This window comes from Schistocerca nitens, chromosome 4 (assembly GCF_023898315.1).
Source record: "Schistocerca nitens isolate TAMUIC-IGC-003100 chromosome 4, iqSchNite1.1, whole genome shotgun sequence".
NCBI lineage: Eukaryota > Metazoa > Arthropoda > Insecta > Orthoptera > Acrididae > Schistocerca > Schistocerca nitens.
Genome location: NC_064617.1, coordinates 63,447,550 through 63,463,000, shown reverse-complemented (window position 1 = coordinate 63,463,000; position 15,451 = coordinate 63,447,550). Strand labels below are relative to the sequence as shown.

General features: G+C 43.6%; 1 protein-coding gene across 1 annotated transcript in view; it reads right to left on the bottom strand.

The window, feature by feature from the left end:
- Positions 1–358: 358 nt before the first annotated feature.
- The window catches only part of LOC126251875 (arylsulfatase B-like), an 80,776-nt gene continuing 65,683 nt past the window's right edge, over positions 359–15,451 (bottom strand). Inside the window, exons 7-9 of the mRNA XM_049952564.1 lie at positions 8,780–8,915; positions 4,482–4,640; positions 359–945 (exon numbers count right to left, since the gene is read on the bottom strand). Coding sequence (XP_049808521.1) covers positions 470–945; positions 4,482–4,640; positions 8,780–8,915 — 771 coding nt within the window. The 3' untranslated portion in view covers positions 359–469. The remainder of the gene's footprint in view (positions 946–4,481; positions 4,641–8,779; positions 8,916–15,451) is intronic.

Below are 15,451 nucleotides of genomic sequence, written 5' to 3'. Positions count from 1 at the left end.
TGAAGGAAAAAAATCGAATGAGACGACCCAAATAAATTAACCTCTTTAGGTGGGCTCTAGAAGGTCAAATGTATGTATCGATGTTGAAGACCTGGCAACAAAATTCCTCATGGATGTCGGACGATTGTGTCGATGGCGTCTGCAAAACGTGGCACTGTTGAAGAGAATTCCAACGATGATGACAGATTGTCAGCGGTACCTGATACAGCTTGCTGATGTGTGATTTTCCCTGAAATATTACAATGCCCAGCAGCAAGAGATTTGGTTCGAGTGAAGGAGAAATGTCATTTAGGTATATACGCCAAGTGATACCATTTACTTCTTATAATCTTCATGAACATCATAAATGACATGAGAAGGAAAAACTGGTACTAAGTGCAGTACATCAAGTTTAACATAAATGGAGAAACTAACAAGTGCACCATGAATCGTGATCAGATTTCATCGTCTATCTTGGGATTTCATCTTTTCATTCTACAACATTACAGAAAGAGTGCGAGCTATCAGCGCTACAGGTGGACCACGGCACCCAAGTGTAGTTCCAGCGCGAAGGGTCCGATATGTCAGGATGGCTGTTGGACTCCTCCTGAGGTACCACCTGCTGCCAGAACTCCTCTAGTCTCTCCAGCAGCGTGTTGACGACGTCCTCGGGTACCTCCACGTCTCCAGCCTCGCACGGGTCCTGGGTGATGTTGTAGACGCAGACGTCGGATGCGTTGAGCAGCTGGCAGAGCGGCGTCTGCGGACGGTCCGGGCAGGACACGGTGGCCTGGGCGCGCAGCCGCAGCATGTCCTCAGGAGAGGTGGACCCTCCCAGCACGCTGGACACCGCCTGACCGGCTGGGCTGGCCAACACCTGCTCTGGGCCGTAGGCCGGCGTGGAGCGGTTGTTCTCTGCACCACTCGCGCCCAGGTAGCCGGTACCAGCGGCGTTGTTCTGGACTCCTGTTTCACAGGTTTTGTGTAAAGTCTCTATAGAACAGCAACAATGTGCAAGTGTAGTGGATGCTGACATGAAATCGATAATTTCTGCTGGTATGTAGAGTGGGGATAATGAAAAAGAAGTATTTACGGCCGCCTGCCGTCGGCTGAGGACACCACGTGTCGCTCTTTAGACGATGTAAACAATGAGTCCGTGAGGATCAAAATTACATGAACACCCTGGAATAGATTCTTCACTAATTTATTCCCAGATATACAGTACTGGCCATTAAAATTGCTACACCAAGAAAAAATGCAGATGATAAACGGGTATTGCTTGGACAAATATATTATACTAGGACATGTGATTACATTTTCACGAAATTTGGATGAATAGATGCTGAGAAATCAGTACCCAGAACAACCACCTCTGGCCGTCATAACGGCCTTCATACGCCTGGGCATTGAGTCAAACAGAGCTTGGATGCCGTGCGCAGGTACAGCTGCCCATGCCGCTTCAGCACACAGTTCATCAAAAGTAGTGACTAGCGTATTGTGACGAGCCAATTGCTCGGCCACCATTGACCAGACGTTTTCAGTTGGTGAGAGATCTGGAGAATGTGCTGGCCAGGGCAGCAGTCGAACATTTTCTGTATCCAGAAAGTCCCGTAGAGGACCTGCAACTTGCGGTCGTGCATTATCCTGCTGAAATGTAGGGTTTCGCAGGGATCGAATGAAGGGTAGAGCCACGGGTCGTAACACATCTGAAATGTAACGTCCACTGTTCAAAGTGCCGTCAATGCGAACAAGAGGTGACCGAGACGTACAACCAATGGCACCCCATACCATCACGCCGGGTGACGCGCCAGTATGGCGATGACGAATACACGCTTACAATGTGCGTTCACCGCGATGTCGCCAAACACAGATGCGACCATCAAGATGCTATAAACAGAACCTGGATTCAACCGAAAAAATGACGTTTTGCCATTCATGCACCCAGGTTCGTCGTTGAGTACACCATCGGAGGAGCTCCTGTCTGTGATGCAGTCAAGGGTAACCGCAGCCATGGTCTCCGAGCTGATACTCCATGCTGCTGCAAACGTCGTCGAACTGTTCGTGCAGATGGTTGTTGTCTTGCTCACGTCCCCATCTGTTGACTCAGGGATCGATACGTGGCTGCAGGATCCGTTACAGTCATGCAGATAAGATGCTTGTCATCTCGACTGTTAGTGATACGAGGCCGTTGGGATCCAGCACGGCGATCCGTATTACCCTCCTGGACCCACCGATTCTGCTAACAGTCATTGGATCTCGACCAACGCGAGCAGAAATGTCGCGATACGATAAACTGCAGTCGCGATAGGCTACAATCCAACCTTTATCAAAGTCGGAAACGTGATGGTACACATTTCTCCTCCTTACACGAGGCATCGCAACAACGTTTCACCAGGCAACGCCGGTCAACTGCTGTCTGTGTATGAGAAATCGCCGGCCGGTGTGGCCATGCCGTTCTAGGCGCTTCAGTCTGGAACCGCGTGACCGCTACGGTCGCAGGTTCGAATCCTGCCTCGGGCATGGATGTGTGTGATATCCTTAAGTTAGTTAGGTTTAAATAGTTCTAAGTTCTAGGGGAATGATGACCCCAGAAGTTAAGTCCCATAGTGCTCAGAGCCCATGAGAAATCGATTGGAACCGTTCCTCATGTCAGCACGTTGTAGGTGTCGCCACCGGCGCCAACCGTGTGTGAATGCTCTGAAAAGCTAATCATTTGATAACACAGCATCTTCTTCCTGTCGTTGAAATTTCGTGTCTGTAGTACGTCATCTTCTTGGTGTAGCAATTTTAATGGCCAGTAGTGTAGGTTACAATAACATGAACACTATGCCGACTTGTCATCAGGTTGTCAGTCAACCTGACGCGAATAGTTACAGACGTATGGAGTCTCAAAAGTGTCATTCGATAAGTACTCACACCTGGTCCGTCTTCGGGCAGCTATGCAGCTTTCCCGCTCATAGTTCACTACGAGCAGGCGGCCATCCACCTAGCTGTTGAGGCATTCTGTGACAATCTTCCATCCATACCGACGCACTTATTTTATCAGTATTTCCGAGATGGTGACAGCCATGAGCGTCCACACGAGTTGGTGCGTGCATTTCTTTGAGTAAATGGAAGATTTGTTTCTTACTTTTGCAACAACAGCTACGTGACAGAAAGACGGCAACAATGATTAAAACTGCTATAGAGTAAACTGAATTGTGTTTGCAACATTTCTGCCAACCATAGCCGGAAGGGATGTGAACTGGTGCTACTAGCACAATCTGCCATTATATTATGGCTGTTGGATTCCTCCTGAGGTACCAGCTGCTCCCAGAACAGGTAAACAAGCCGTTTGCAGTGCGCGGTTGTGTGTAGTCCATTTCGACGATCATCGTAACTCGTGTGTCATCAAAATTTGCATCAGTTCCAAAAACAACTCAGAATGACGGGTTTTAGTGGATAGCCCGCCAAATACTGAACACAGATCAAGCATGAAAACAGGGAGAAAGTGCACCGGACTGTCAAAAAAGAAGCAAAATGGAAAGAGTGAATGATCCAGGCAATGTCGAGCGAGCTGCGGGAATCAGGACGTCGTAGTTGTGTGTTCAAGATGTTGGACTGCAAAGTGCGAGATATTTGTTAAAAATCTCCTTCAGGCCCTCATTTATTTTCGCAAAGTTATCGACATCCGCCCGGTAATTGACGTGTCTCTTCTCCTTGGCAATTGTCATACTATACATTGGTTATCATCGTAAACTATGAGTCACGTGGTAAGAATATATTACCGTTGCAGGTGAATGTGATGAGTAGTGAGAGCAGGCGTGATGCGACATAGACAGACTACTCACAGAAATGAAAACAACAGTGACACAAGTGTGAACTATGTCACAACAAAGACGTTCAAGCGTCAAAACTTCCAATAAGGAACATAAGAGTCATAATGCGTGGTACATGTGTAGAACAAATAGGAGTTACGTACGCCTGGAGGTCGCTTCCTTACACCTCGCTGTTGCAAACGGACGTTAGACCATGGCACAAAGACAAATCTGAATACAGCGGATAGGTATGTCAATGATCGGACGAACAGTTCAAAATTTTGTAAAAAAGACAACGAGGACAACAAAAATACGGGAGCACTATAGAGTTTTGAACGCGGATCTTCCCCTTCGCAGTCCAACATCGCGACCACACAACTAGGATGATGCAGCTGTTCAGAACCTCTCGGTGTTGCACACCCTAGACTTGGACCGTTCACCGTTTCAAGTTTGCTTCTTTCTCCACAGTTCAGTACACACCTCTTCCCTGTTTTCGTGCTTGAGCTGTATTCAGTTTCTGAAGGGCTATCCACTGACCATCTTACCACGAATTTTGAGTGGAGTGCGATGGGGAGTTTCCCTCGTTAGATGACAGCTGATTGCATTCTTCCGGATAATCTCATCAGTTGCTGGCGTTGTTAAGTATTTTTTATTGAACTGACAGTAATGCTACGTGGTTCACTAATAGTGTGACAAGGTACTCACCTTTTACGAGCTTCCAGTCACCAATGCGAATTCCTCCGTTCTCGACCCTCTCGTCTATATTGAGCAGCACCTCTGTGCGGGGCGACTCTCCATTCGTTACGAGAGCGTCCCACAAGTTGACACCGTCCAGCTCTTCAGGGAGTGACGAAACATTCCCTCCTGCAAAGATATGTGGCTCAGAAATGTTTGCAGAGGACCTGTTAATTCAGAAAAATTCTTCTTCAATCCATACTTCTCACAGAGGGATATAGTCTAACCTGTTGCTTAAAGCTATAATTTTCGACTCGGTCAGTTGTTACGTTATCTGAAAATCTTGATTCAGTAACTAGTCACACCCATTATGGGCCTCTTAGGCTAGTCATACCACTCTATTTCTTTGAATGGCGAAGCATGGAGTAGTGGAGAGGGTGGGGGTGTTTCTTAGTCTTCTGAGTGGGTAGGTAATATCCGCCACGATTTCATATCCTACACCTCCTGTCTGTCGTAGACTTCCTTCTTACATTCTCTTTTTTAGTCCTTTTCCGGATCGTTTATATCTGTTCTTTTTTTTTTTTCAAAAGGCAGTCAATTCGCGGACCGCTTTTCTGTTTCTGCTGTCGCGCGACTGCAGACCAGAAAGGACTGCATTCAGTTACAGTAAAGGAGTGCTACTGAGCAGACGCATTGACAGTGCGGAGCCGTTTGTGTTGCGAAAGAATCGCATCTTTTATCAGCGCATTTTACGTTGCACTGCTACATGGGAAACTGGTTCTTAGCCGTCCCGTGACCAGTTGCAGCGTTCTTGTGGGAAGGCCAGTTCCCACAGCACCAAGGTATGTTGAAGACACAAACACAATCGCTGCTGGCCTTACAGTTTACAGATAAACACCCGGTAGTCTTATCTACAGGTTCTTAACGTGCATCAAAACCTTGATAGTTCACACTGTATGAATAAGAACGTTACAGTAACGATTAATCAATATCCTAGGGACCAATCACTTCGCCTTGAGATGTTGTACACTTTGAGATCGTTGAGCAACAATGGCCATTAATTTCATGTTTCTACTTCGAATCGCTTAGTGCAGAGTTACATAAATACTAGTTCAGTACTGGGCGTTGCCCAGATGTATATGTATTCCATCCTTCTATTAGTCCATCTCCTTCCCGCTCTCTCTGTCCATCGACACCCCCTCTCTCTATATGCACCTCCTCTATCGCCACTCTGTCCTCATGCCCCTCTCCCTACTCTCCCCACGCATCTTCTCCTGCCTCCTCCCACTCTGTCCACCTGCTGCATCCTCCTCTGTTCATCTCCTCCCTCCCACTAAATCCATCTCCTCTTTTCCCTTATTTGTCGGCCTTCTCCTTCCCTTCTCTCTCTTCCACTCCTCGTCCCCCTTGCACTGTTCATCTCCTCCCCTTTCCTTCCCAGTCCATTCTCCTCATTATTTCCCGCACTGTCCGTCTCTTCTTTCCCATTTCCATTTTCTCCACCCCCACCCCTCTTGTCTTCTCCCCCATCTCTCTGCCTGTGTCTTCTTCGCCTCCTCTTTGTCCAGCTCCTCCTCTTTCCTTGCGGTGTCCGTGATGAGAGGTCATACCTGAAATTTGGTATTCTCGACACACTTTTGACACCGTGGATCTCGGAACGATTTACCATTTGGAACGTCCCAAGCGCCTGTCTCCAACTACCATTCCGCGTTCACAGTCTGTTATTCCCGTCGTGCGGCCACAATCAGGTCGGAAACCTTTTCACATTTATCACCTGAGTACAAACAACAGCTCTGCCACTGCACTGCCCTTTTATACCTCGTGTACGCGATACCACCGCCATCTATATATGGGCATACGCTACCCCACGACTTGTCACCCCATTGTAAGATCTCGATTGACACACTGGACGTGTGTGTGACGAAATGGGGTCTTCCTCATATATTTTTTTACATTTATCAAAGTACTGCCCGAATTTCGCATCCTAAACCCACTGGTTCTGTCAGTAACTAGAGCGCGTAGTGGTGTAGTCTACCGTTTTGACACGGACCTCTGATTCTGTCAGCTTAGTAGCCTAATTCCTATCAACAGTATAGGTGCTGTGCTGTCGCCGTTAACACCACCGGCAGGAAAGAAGTTTCAGCAAAGCGGGCATCTATTTCCTTTATGTATTCTATGAGGTGTACAAGAACCATTACAGGGTATTGAAATGAACACTTATTATCACAGAGGGACATGAACATTGTGCAACGTAACACCGAAATCGATTGAAAATAATGTAGGGACAATAAATATAACTGAATGTGTCATCCTAACTACATAAGGTTCAGTAACAACTCGCGCCACATGATGTGCTGGAAGATGTGCTTGCATAAGGGTGAGGATTGTTAAGAACGAATGAAATGTGATCATCATCATTTCCTTTCGGCCTTTGTCCCACTTCAAAGCGGGGTCGGCCTTGTTGATACTATTTGGCAATTTTAGTGTCAGAGGGTGGCAGGATGCCCCTCCTGTCGCTATCCTGTGTACCCCAGGTGTCTGCATCTAGTGTGAACCATGAAACAGTGCGAACGTTTTCGAATGTCTGCCATTCGTTTTAAATGAGGCGGAACGTGGGTACCAGCCCGGTATTCACCTAGCGGGATGTGGAAAGCCGCCTAAAACCATACCAGCCCTCTTCGTTATTGCGCCAGGCGGCTTCGATCTGAGGCCGGCGCGCCTACCCGATTTCAAGAAGCAGCGCATTAGCCCTCTCGGCTACCCTAGCGCGTAACGAATGAAACGCGATAGCATTAAGAAATCGACAAATGTAAACCTAATTTGGGAAACCTCCACAAACGGTGTGTTATAGTGTTGCTACCATATACAATTTACATTAATGATCTAATGGAAAATAATGGGCGTGTCATAAGCCTATTCGAGACTTAAAGTAGAATGACCACATAAAAAAAAAGGCTTTGAAAAGTAAATGCCGTAGTGGGATTCAATGGGAGAATCAGAGGGAAATGTAATTCATGCACGAAACAAGTGGCTTCCGAAACACTCCTTCGACCTATTCTTGAGTACTACTCAACTTTCGACAGTGATGGACCCTATAAGAGAGGCGCTGTTCTTTACGGAGGGCGCACATTCCACGAACATCTGGGCAAAATATTCTTTCTGCCCAAGTACATTTTACGAAATAATCACGACGAGAAAGTCAATAAGATTTCGTAGGGAGCCTCAAATAATAATTCCTACGCTCCATTCATAAAACGAACTGAAACAAATGGGAAAGACAATGGTACCAGATATATCCTCCGCCACACACTGATAATTGGCTTAAGGAGTACAAATATAGATCTATATATGTAGAGATTCGCCATATGCTTTATCTACAGTATTATATGACGAATGTTAAGTTTATTCCATTAAATATAATTTTGAACTGAATTTTTAATCGCGTATGCTTCCAGCCCTCTTCGAGTACCAAACATCTATGATGTACACAAACAGGCTGAAAGACGACTGAAAATTGTAACGAGGCTGGGATTCCAACACTGATCTCCTGCTCAATAGACAGATGCGCTAACCACTACGCCACCCAGACACAGAGGCTGTGCTCGACTGCACGGACAAACAAAATACGCCTGCTGAGGTTCTGTTTCAATTCAGGTGGAGAACCCCCGCAAAGCTGTTCGAGTTTAGGGGGAATACCAAGTGGACTGAGGCGTGAATGGGCATTTGGATTGAGGAGGGATGCGTATTAGGGAAGTCCGTATACTTGTGGAAAGACCTGGACTCGAATCCCGGCCTCGCTACAGATTTTCATTTGTCGCTTCAATCTGTATGTATACATTAATATATGGAATTTAATCATATACAGTCAAAATAAAGCGGAAAAATTCTTCGATAGGTTTGAAATGTTATTGTGGAAAATAATGCTGCAAGTTGAGTGGACTGAGAGAATGACGAATGAAGAAATATTCTAAGAACACGAAAGTAAAGACAACTAGTGGAAATGACGATGAAGAGTAAGGTATACTGTAGAGAAGTTGACGCCAAGGAAAAATTTTCAAAGATAGATTCCATGGAAGAGACCAATGAGAAAGACAACACTTAGATATCCTGATAACATTAAAACGCACGATTTTATGAGCAGATTGTGGAAAATGCCAATGACAGATAAAACTGAATTTCCTCTAGCCGATGATTCTCGTAAAACAGAAGTGCTCAAGAGAAACAGACACAAATGAGTTCCTGTTACTGGTGTCATATCAACTTAAATGTAATTTTTAAGGACGGCTTTCATGTAGGTATCTCAGAGCCGCCGAAACCGAAAGACCCACCTGCAGCAGCGTAGAACGTGGGCAGCCAATCGGTGATGTGCATCAGCTGGTGGGACACTCTGGGCGTGTTCTGCAGCAGCGGACTCCACACCAGGGCCGGGGATCGCACACCACCTTCCCATAGCGTCGCCTTCAACTGGAATAGACAACATGTACTGATGACTACAACTGGTATAGAGCCTGATGGTAAAGTCAGTGGCCGAAAATCTAAGAATAGTGAGATCGAAGATTTTCGTTGTGCCTTCAGTCTTCCTTTCAGCTCTCAACGACGCAAAGATTCGCCAAGAACGACAGGTGATTCCGATTTAACACTGAATTATTCGTAGGACTACTGGGTAGATTCGGACCTTGCAAATAAGTGGACTCAAGCTCAGAGACTTGCACTAGGCCTTTCAGGCATACGAAGTTACTTTTTTTACTGCATCTTGTAGCTCGCCTTTACTTTGCCTTTCATGAGAATGAAAACAAAATGAAAAAGGAACATGGCTTCATACATTCCTCATATGAGGGATTCACAAATTTCACTCACATTTCGACGGAAATCATTGATAATCGACTTCCATTTGGATCTCATCCCGAGAATAAAAGCGGTGTATATTGTACAGCTTAAAAGAAACCGCTATCGCCAGTTTATGAGAAAGGGTAATTGTGCAGGCCTCTCAGTTTTTTGCAACCCAGAACACAAGGTTTTGTTTCGGTTTCGGTATCACTGCTGTTGGTGCGGAAAATGTGAGTGTAGTTTTTTCGCATCTGTAGTTGTTTGCTGTAGCACTGTTTAGTATAAGTAAACGTCTACTTGAAGATATATTGCTGAAGACAGCGCCTTCATGATACTTTGTAGTCTCATTACATACCATACATGCATACTTACTGCCTAAAATAAAATATCAACATTTACTGTAGGGTAGAGACAACTTTCTCCTTGTACTTGTTCTTTTATTAATTTATTAAAGGAAATGGCAGTATTGTATCTCAGAACTGTTTGTTCTTCATAAAATTGCCCATAGAGGCATTCAGATTGAGCCCATGAATGGTTCTGCTGAAATGTTGTATTGTTACTTATTGTTGCGTCTTCAAACACTTATTGACGTCAGAAACGTATGAGTCATGATAATTTTATCCGATATGGCGTAATGTGTATTTATTTTAAGATTCTAGCATTTGATGTGGAAAACAGACCTTATAACACCAAATTTGTAATCTATGTGCTTGCTAGTTCAGTTTTTTTTTTTTTTTTTTTTTTTTGTTTTCTGTTTTTTTCTTCTGAACAAGCTCCAAATCAGACATAAAGATATCTAGGTGCCTAAAAATTTTAATATTCCCTATATGAAGTTAATGTTCTGTAATCATAAATAGTGCTAGGAAGCTGTAATACAGGCTGTATCAAAAAGAATTATCGAATTTTAAGAAATCATAATTATTACGTTATTTTGAGATATGTGCGTGAACGACGTACTGTTGGAAAAGCAAAGTCTCGAGTTTTAATCAATTATTCAAAAACAGTCTTAATCGCATTTATTATTATTATACCGCCTACCGGTTTCAATCCGACTTAGGGGTCATATTCTGGGCTTTTACACCATTGGTCGACTGCCGGTGGTGTCACTCCTGTCTACATAACGGCAGGAAACTATAGATAGTTTGGTGTAAAATCCCAGAAGATGGCCCCTACGTCGGGTTGAAACCGGTTGGCTGTATAATAATAATAAATGCGATTAAGACTGTTTTTGAATAATTGATTAATCATACTAATCGCTGCTTCATCTCCACTACCATGTTGTCCAAAACTCTCGAGTTTTACATGGTTCCCGCTAGGTAGCAGTAGTGTGCGCCCACTTCAGTTATTGTAAAAATGGTGTCGGCACAATAGAAAGCGTTTTGTGTTCTTCGTTTTGCGCAGTGCGGGTCAGTAATAACTGTTCAAAGTACTTTCGTACTAGGCATGGTGTGGAGCCTCCTTCAGCACAGAGCATTAGACAACGGCATGAACAATCCCGAGAAACAGATAATTTCAAGAAACAGATTCTTTGTGTAAAGGCAAATCGCCGTCCCCGAGTGTCTGACACAGACATCGAACGCATCCGCCATAGTTTCACAAAGAGTCCGCAAAAATCCGTTCGCCGTGCAGCTCGACAGCTCGACGTGCCCCTGATGTCTGTCTGGCATGTGTTGCGTCGGCGTTTACACATGAAACCATACGAATTTTAGCTACTGAAAGCTCTTCGTCAAGGTGACAAACAACAACGTGTGGAGTTCTGTAATTTCTTTCTTGGCAAGATGTAGGATGACTGTTTTGTTCCACGCTTACTCTCTAATGACGAGGGACCATTCCATTTAAATGGAAAGGTGAACCGTCATAATGAGAGAATGTCAGGTACGGAACAATCACATGAAGTTGTACAACATAAGATGGATTATCCTAAATTTAATGTGTTTTGTGTAATTTCACGGGTAAAGGTGGATGGACCATTTTTCTTCGCCGAGAACTCTGTTACAGAGAGCACATATCTCGATATGCTTCAGAGCCTTCTTTTCCGACAGTTGGAAACTGATTCGAACGACTTCGCTTACCAACAGGATGGGACACCGCCACACTGGCATCTGAAAATGTGGGAAGAAGGCTTCCCGCGGACCGTGAGATGTTACTATCCAATTTTTAGGAACTTTTTTATTATAAAAACTGACACTGCAAAACAAAATAAGACAAATACATGATTGATTGATTATTTTTTAGTCACAAATATCAACGAATATTTAATTACTGAATGTTATGGAACAGCCTAAAAGATGGATCTACACACATAGCGATATTGCAGTTGGAGCACATTATTCTTGATCGCTTTTCGTCTTTTCCTGTACTCCACATACGACAACACTGTACTTCACAATTTTCTGCGACAGATGTTCTTCCATATTTGAAAATCTGAGTTCATCAGGAACACCAGTGTCTGCTTCTTTTAAAATGAATACCGATGGAAGTCGTTTCCGTGTTGAGAAACCTGACAGCAATTGTCTTGTTAACTTTAAACGGAATGTTAGGTACTCTCCATTTCCTGTCAGTGCTGCGTGCATTATAAACACATTCACAAAAATAAAAAATTCTGTGACACCATTTTAGAGATTGCCATCCAACTTCATACCGTTCTCGAATCTGGGCGAAGAGATCCATACCTCCAGTTGCACTGTTTTACAAACTTATGGCAGTTGGACAAGTCATGCTACATATAGAACCGTCTCTTCCTGTTTGGAAACGAATCTTTCAGCCTTCGGAGATGTTGCTGAAGATGGAACTTTTCCTGTTCTTGTGTCTTGCCACTTTACGCAACGACTGACTCTTTCATCTCTGCCTTAAACTCACCTAGTAAAAATATGTTTTCCGGAATACCTTTTCTGTAGCCTCTGATAGTACCAAAAGAATATATTCCATCATCCAAAAGTGTTTACACTAGGGCATACAAAGTGAAATAGTTGTCAAATGCTAAAATACATTTACTATTTTTTCAAAGATGAACACAATTCAGGTGCAACCCTTTCAACAGGAGGAATATTTGCATTATTGTCTTCCCCTTTTCTATAATATATCTAGAATCTAAGTAGACATCCTGTCTTAGCATCAGCCAGGCACGAGACCTTGTACCCTCATTTTATAGGCTTGGTGCCCATATAGTGTTTTATGCTTGATCTGCACTTGAAAAGTGTCATATCTTCATCGATGGATAATCTGACTGAATGATTATATGCCTCTAAGAAATTACTATTTAGGGAGTCAGTTAGTGACCTCACTTTATATAATTTATCATATTTAGAAGAACCCTTCCCGTCTGCCTTCGAATTATCGTTGAGATAAAGGTCCCATAAAAATTGAATCATTTCGGAGTCATCAATTTCAACACTGATTCAACATGCAAAAGAGAACTCCAGTAATTTGATAAATGTGGCAGAGTACGGATGCCCATAACGATGAGCATTCGTGGGATGAGTACAAGTTTGTTTGTTCAACAATATTCTGAATGATACGTTCACTGAAGATATCAAGAAATTACTCGTATGTACGATTGGTTTTAGACAAAGCTTTATTTGACAATACTAAGCTTTCTCTAACGGGATCTATGTTTAAGCACTGAGGGGAAGCTGGAATTTTTGCCTACTCTGTGGAAGAACCTGTAGATACCGAACACACTACATGGACGGAAACGTTTTTTACAATTGAGAGCATTTGTTGTTGAAAAGCAGCAGGAGACTGTGGGTTCAGTGTACTACTCTCCACATCCGTTGAAACATCGTCTGATTCAGTGTCGGGAAATCAATCATACTCGTGAAGTGAGAAGAGATAATCTAGCACGTCTTCCTCTCTAGTAAAGTAATTCTGTGATGAGAAATACCTAAGATAAATGAATGTGACTAATAACAATTCTATATTGACCACAATTAAAATGTGAAGCAGTGTTAGATGTATGGCCAAATATTCCTGCATGTTTATTTGATAGAATAAAGTAGAATTTGTTTCATGCGATAATATCATGAAAATTCCATAAAGTATCAAACAAGTACCATGGGGTTGCTTACAGACGCCATTGTCTGTAGATGAACAAAACCACGAAGTAACAACAAGACGACGTCTTTCTGCCACCGAAATGAGCAAACACACAAATAATCCTCCTCCAATTGTTGCCAGTGCGACTACTAGCAGCGGCTCGACTTTTCACATGTTTCTCATTCTAATCTACAGATGGAAGCACCAGCAAGATGTTGGAATCTCGGACAGTGGGAGATATTAAATTATGCGGGAAGGTATCTGCCCATTGCCCATAAAAGGGTTAAAACTTTAGATCAAAATTTCAGGAAGGAGCTTGAGAAACGTGATGTGTCACTCTCCAATGCAAATATAGAAATTGATGAAAAAGAGTCAGAATTATCCAACAGAATAGCGTCAGTACAGAATTTGATAAAAACTGATACTAAAGAGATTATTCTGTAGGACGGCAGTGATTGTACTGCCAGAGGCACTGATCTCTTTACTGAGAGAGTAGAAGAAAAGCTACATTCAAAAATAAGAGACTTTATCGCAGTAAATAACAACAGTCGAAATGCTAACAAAGAAGATCATTACGTGAAAATAGTTACGAAGAGAAAAATAAACGAACAACTGACCATAGGAAGAAAAATAGAATCGTTGTTCATGAAGGCCATTGCTTGAAAGTAGGTGGGTTACACAAGATTGTCACTCAGATGAAAGTACCCAATATAGCCACACACAGAAAGAAAGAGATTGAGAGCTTCGCGTTAGATGGTTTCTTTACCAGGAAGATGTTGAAGTATCTGAATGTAACTTCAATTAGTACAAATGTAATGAAGAAAGGCATTATAAAATATACGAAGTTTTAAAAAGATGGTTACAAATATCTTTTCAGGACATGGTGACGTACTTTCAAAATGTACAAGAATAATGAAACACGACGAAAAATCATTCAGCATTAAGGACAGAGAAAGCTGTATGAAGGGAATTTTGAACAGCAGTATATTATGAACAAGGTACGTACCTGTCATGAGGTAGTAGTAGCACATACTGAAATTCCAAAGGAATAATAGGTATATACACTGTAGGTGATGAGCAGAGACACAGCGGTAGTTACGGGGAAGCTGGCTGGCTCTGACAGATTTGAATAGAGATTATCTCACTAGGACACAAACATATGAAGTGTGCTTGAAAGACCCCGATACGGTGCTGAAAAAAAAAAAAAAAAGGACAAACTTTAAAGGTTTCCAATTCAGTCAAGATTTATTGTTGCAACAGTGCATATGGAGTACATGAAATTATGACATTTACATATCAATAGTACTAGCTGTTCTGAGGTGCCAGGTATCAACCCATACAGAAACATATTAGTACGGGGTGCACCTTCAAAAAGCGGCAATGCAGGAGCTGACTCTTGACATATAGTCGATCGTACAGAGCGAGAGTTACTGTCCTCAGATGCGTTATTCTACGCCTGCACGTTCTGTTCACGTAGTTCTCTAAGAGTTGTTGGTTGACGCACGAATCACTTCCGAATCACACATGATCCATTTGAGACAAGTCCGGAGATCGTGCTGGCCAGGGAGGTAGCTGCACGTCTCCTATGGCACGTTGACTTTCACGGGCAGTGTGTGGGTGAGCACTACCCGTTTGAAACAACACACCACCTTCCTGTTGCCAGAACAGCAAAAGAGCCGGTCTAATAATATTCTGCACATACCGAGCGCAGCTTAACGTTCCGTCCAGAAACACAAATGGTGAACAAGAACTGTAGCTTATCGCACGCACCCCAGACCATACGTCCTAGGGTGGGACCAGTGTGTCTTGGACGAATTGACCCAACGAGAGAGCGCTCACCAGGTCTACACTGTATACACAAACGGCCATCACTTGGGTGAACACTGACTCCATCACTGAAGACCATGGCGTGCCATTCTAGCTTCCAGTTGATCTTCTAACAGCGTTAGTCGAGGGCTGCGTGTCGATGCTGTGCCGTGAGTGGAGGACGGGCACGCCCATCGTCCCACTGCTAATAACCGGTTCGCAACAGTTCGTGTTGCCACGTCTGACCTCACACGTCCTCTTCTCTGTGCTGTGGCAGCTGTACGATCTGCCACGTTTGCCCTTACCACAAGTCAATCCTGGTGGATGTCTGT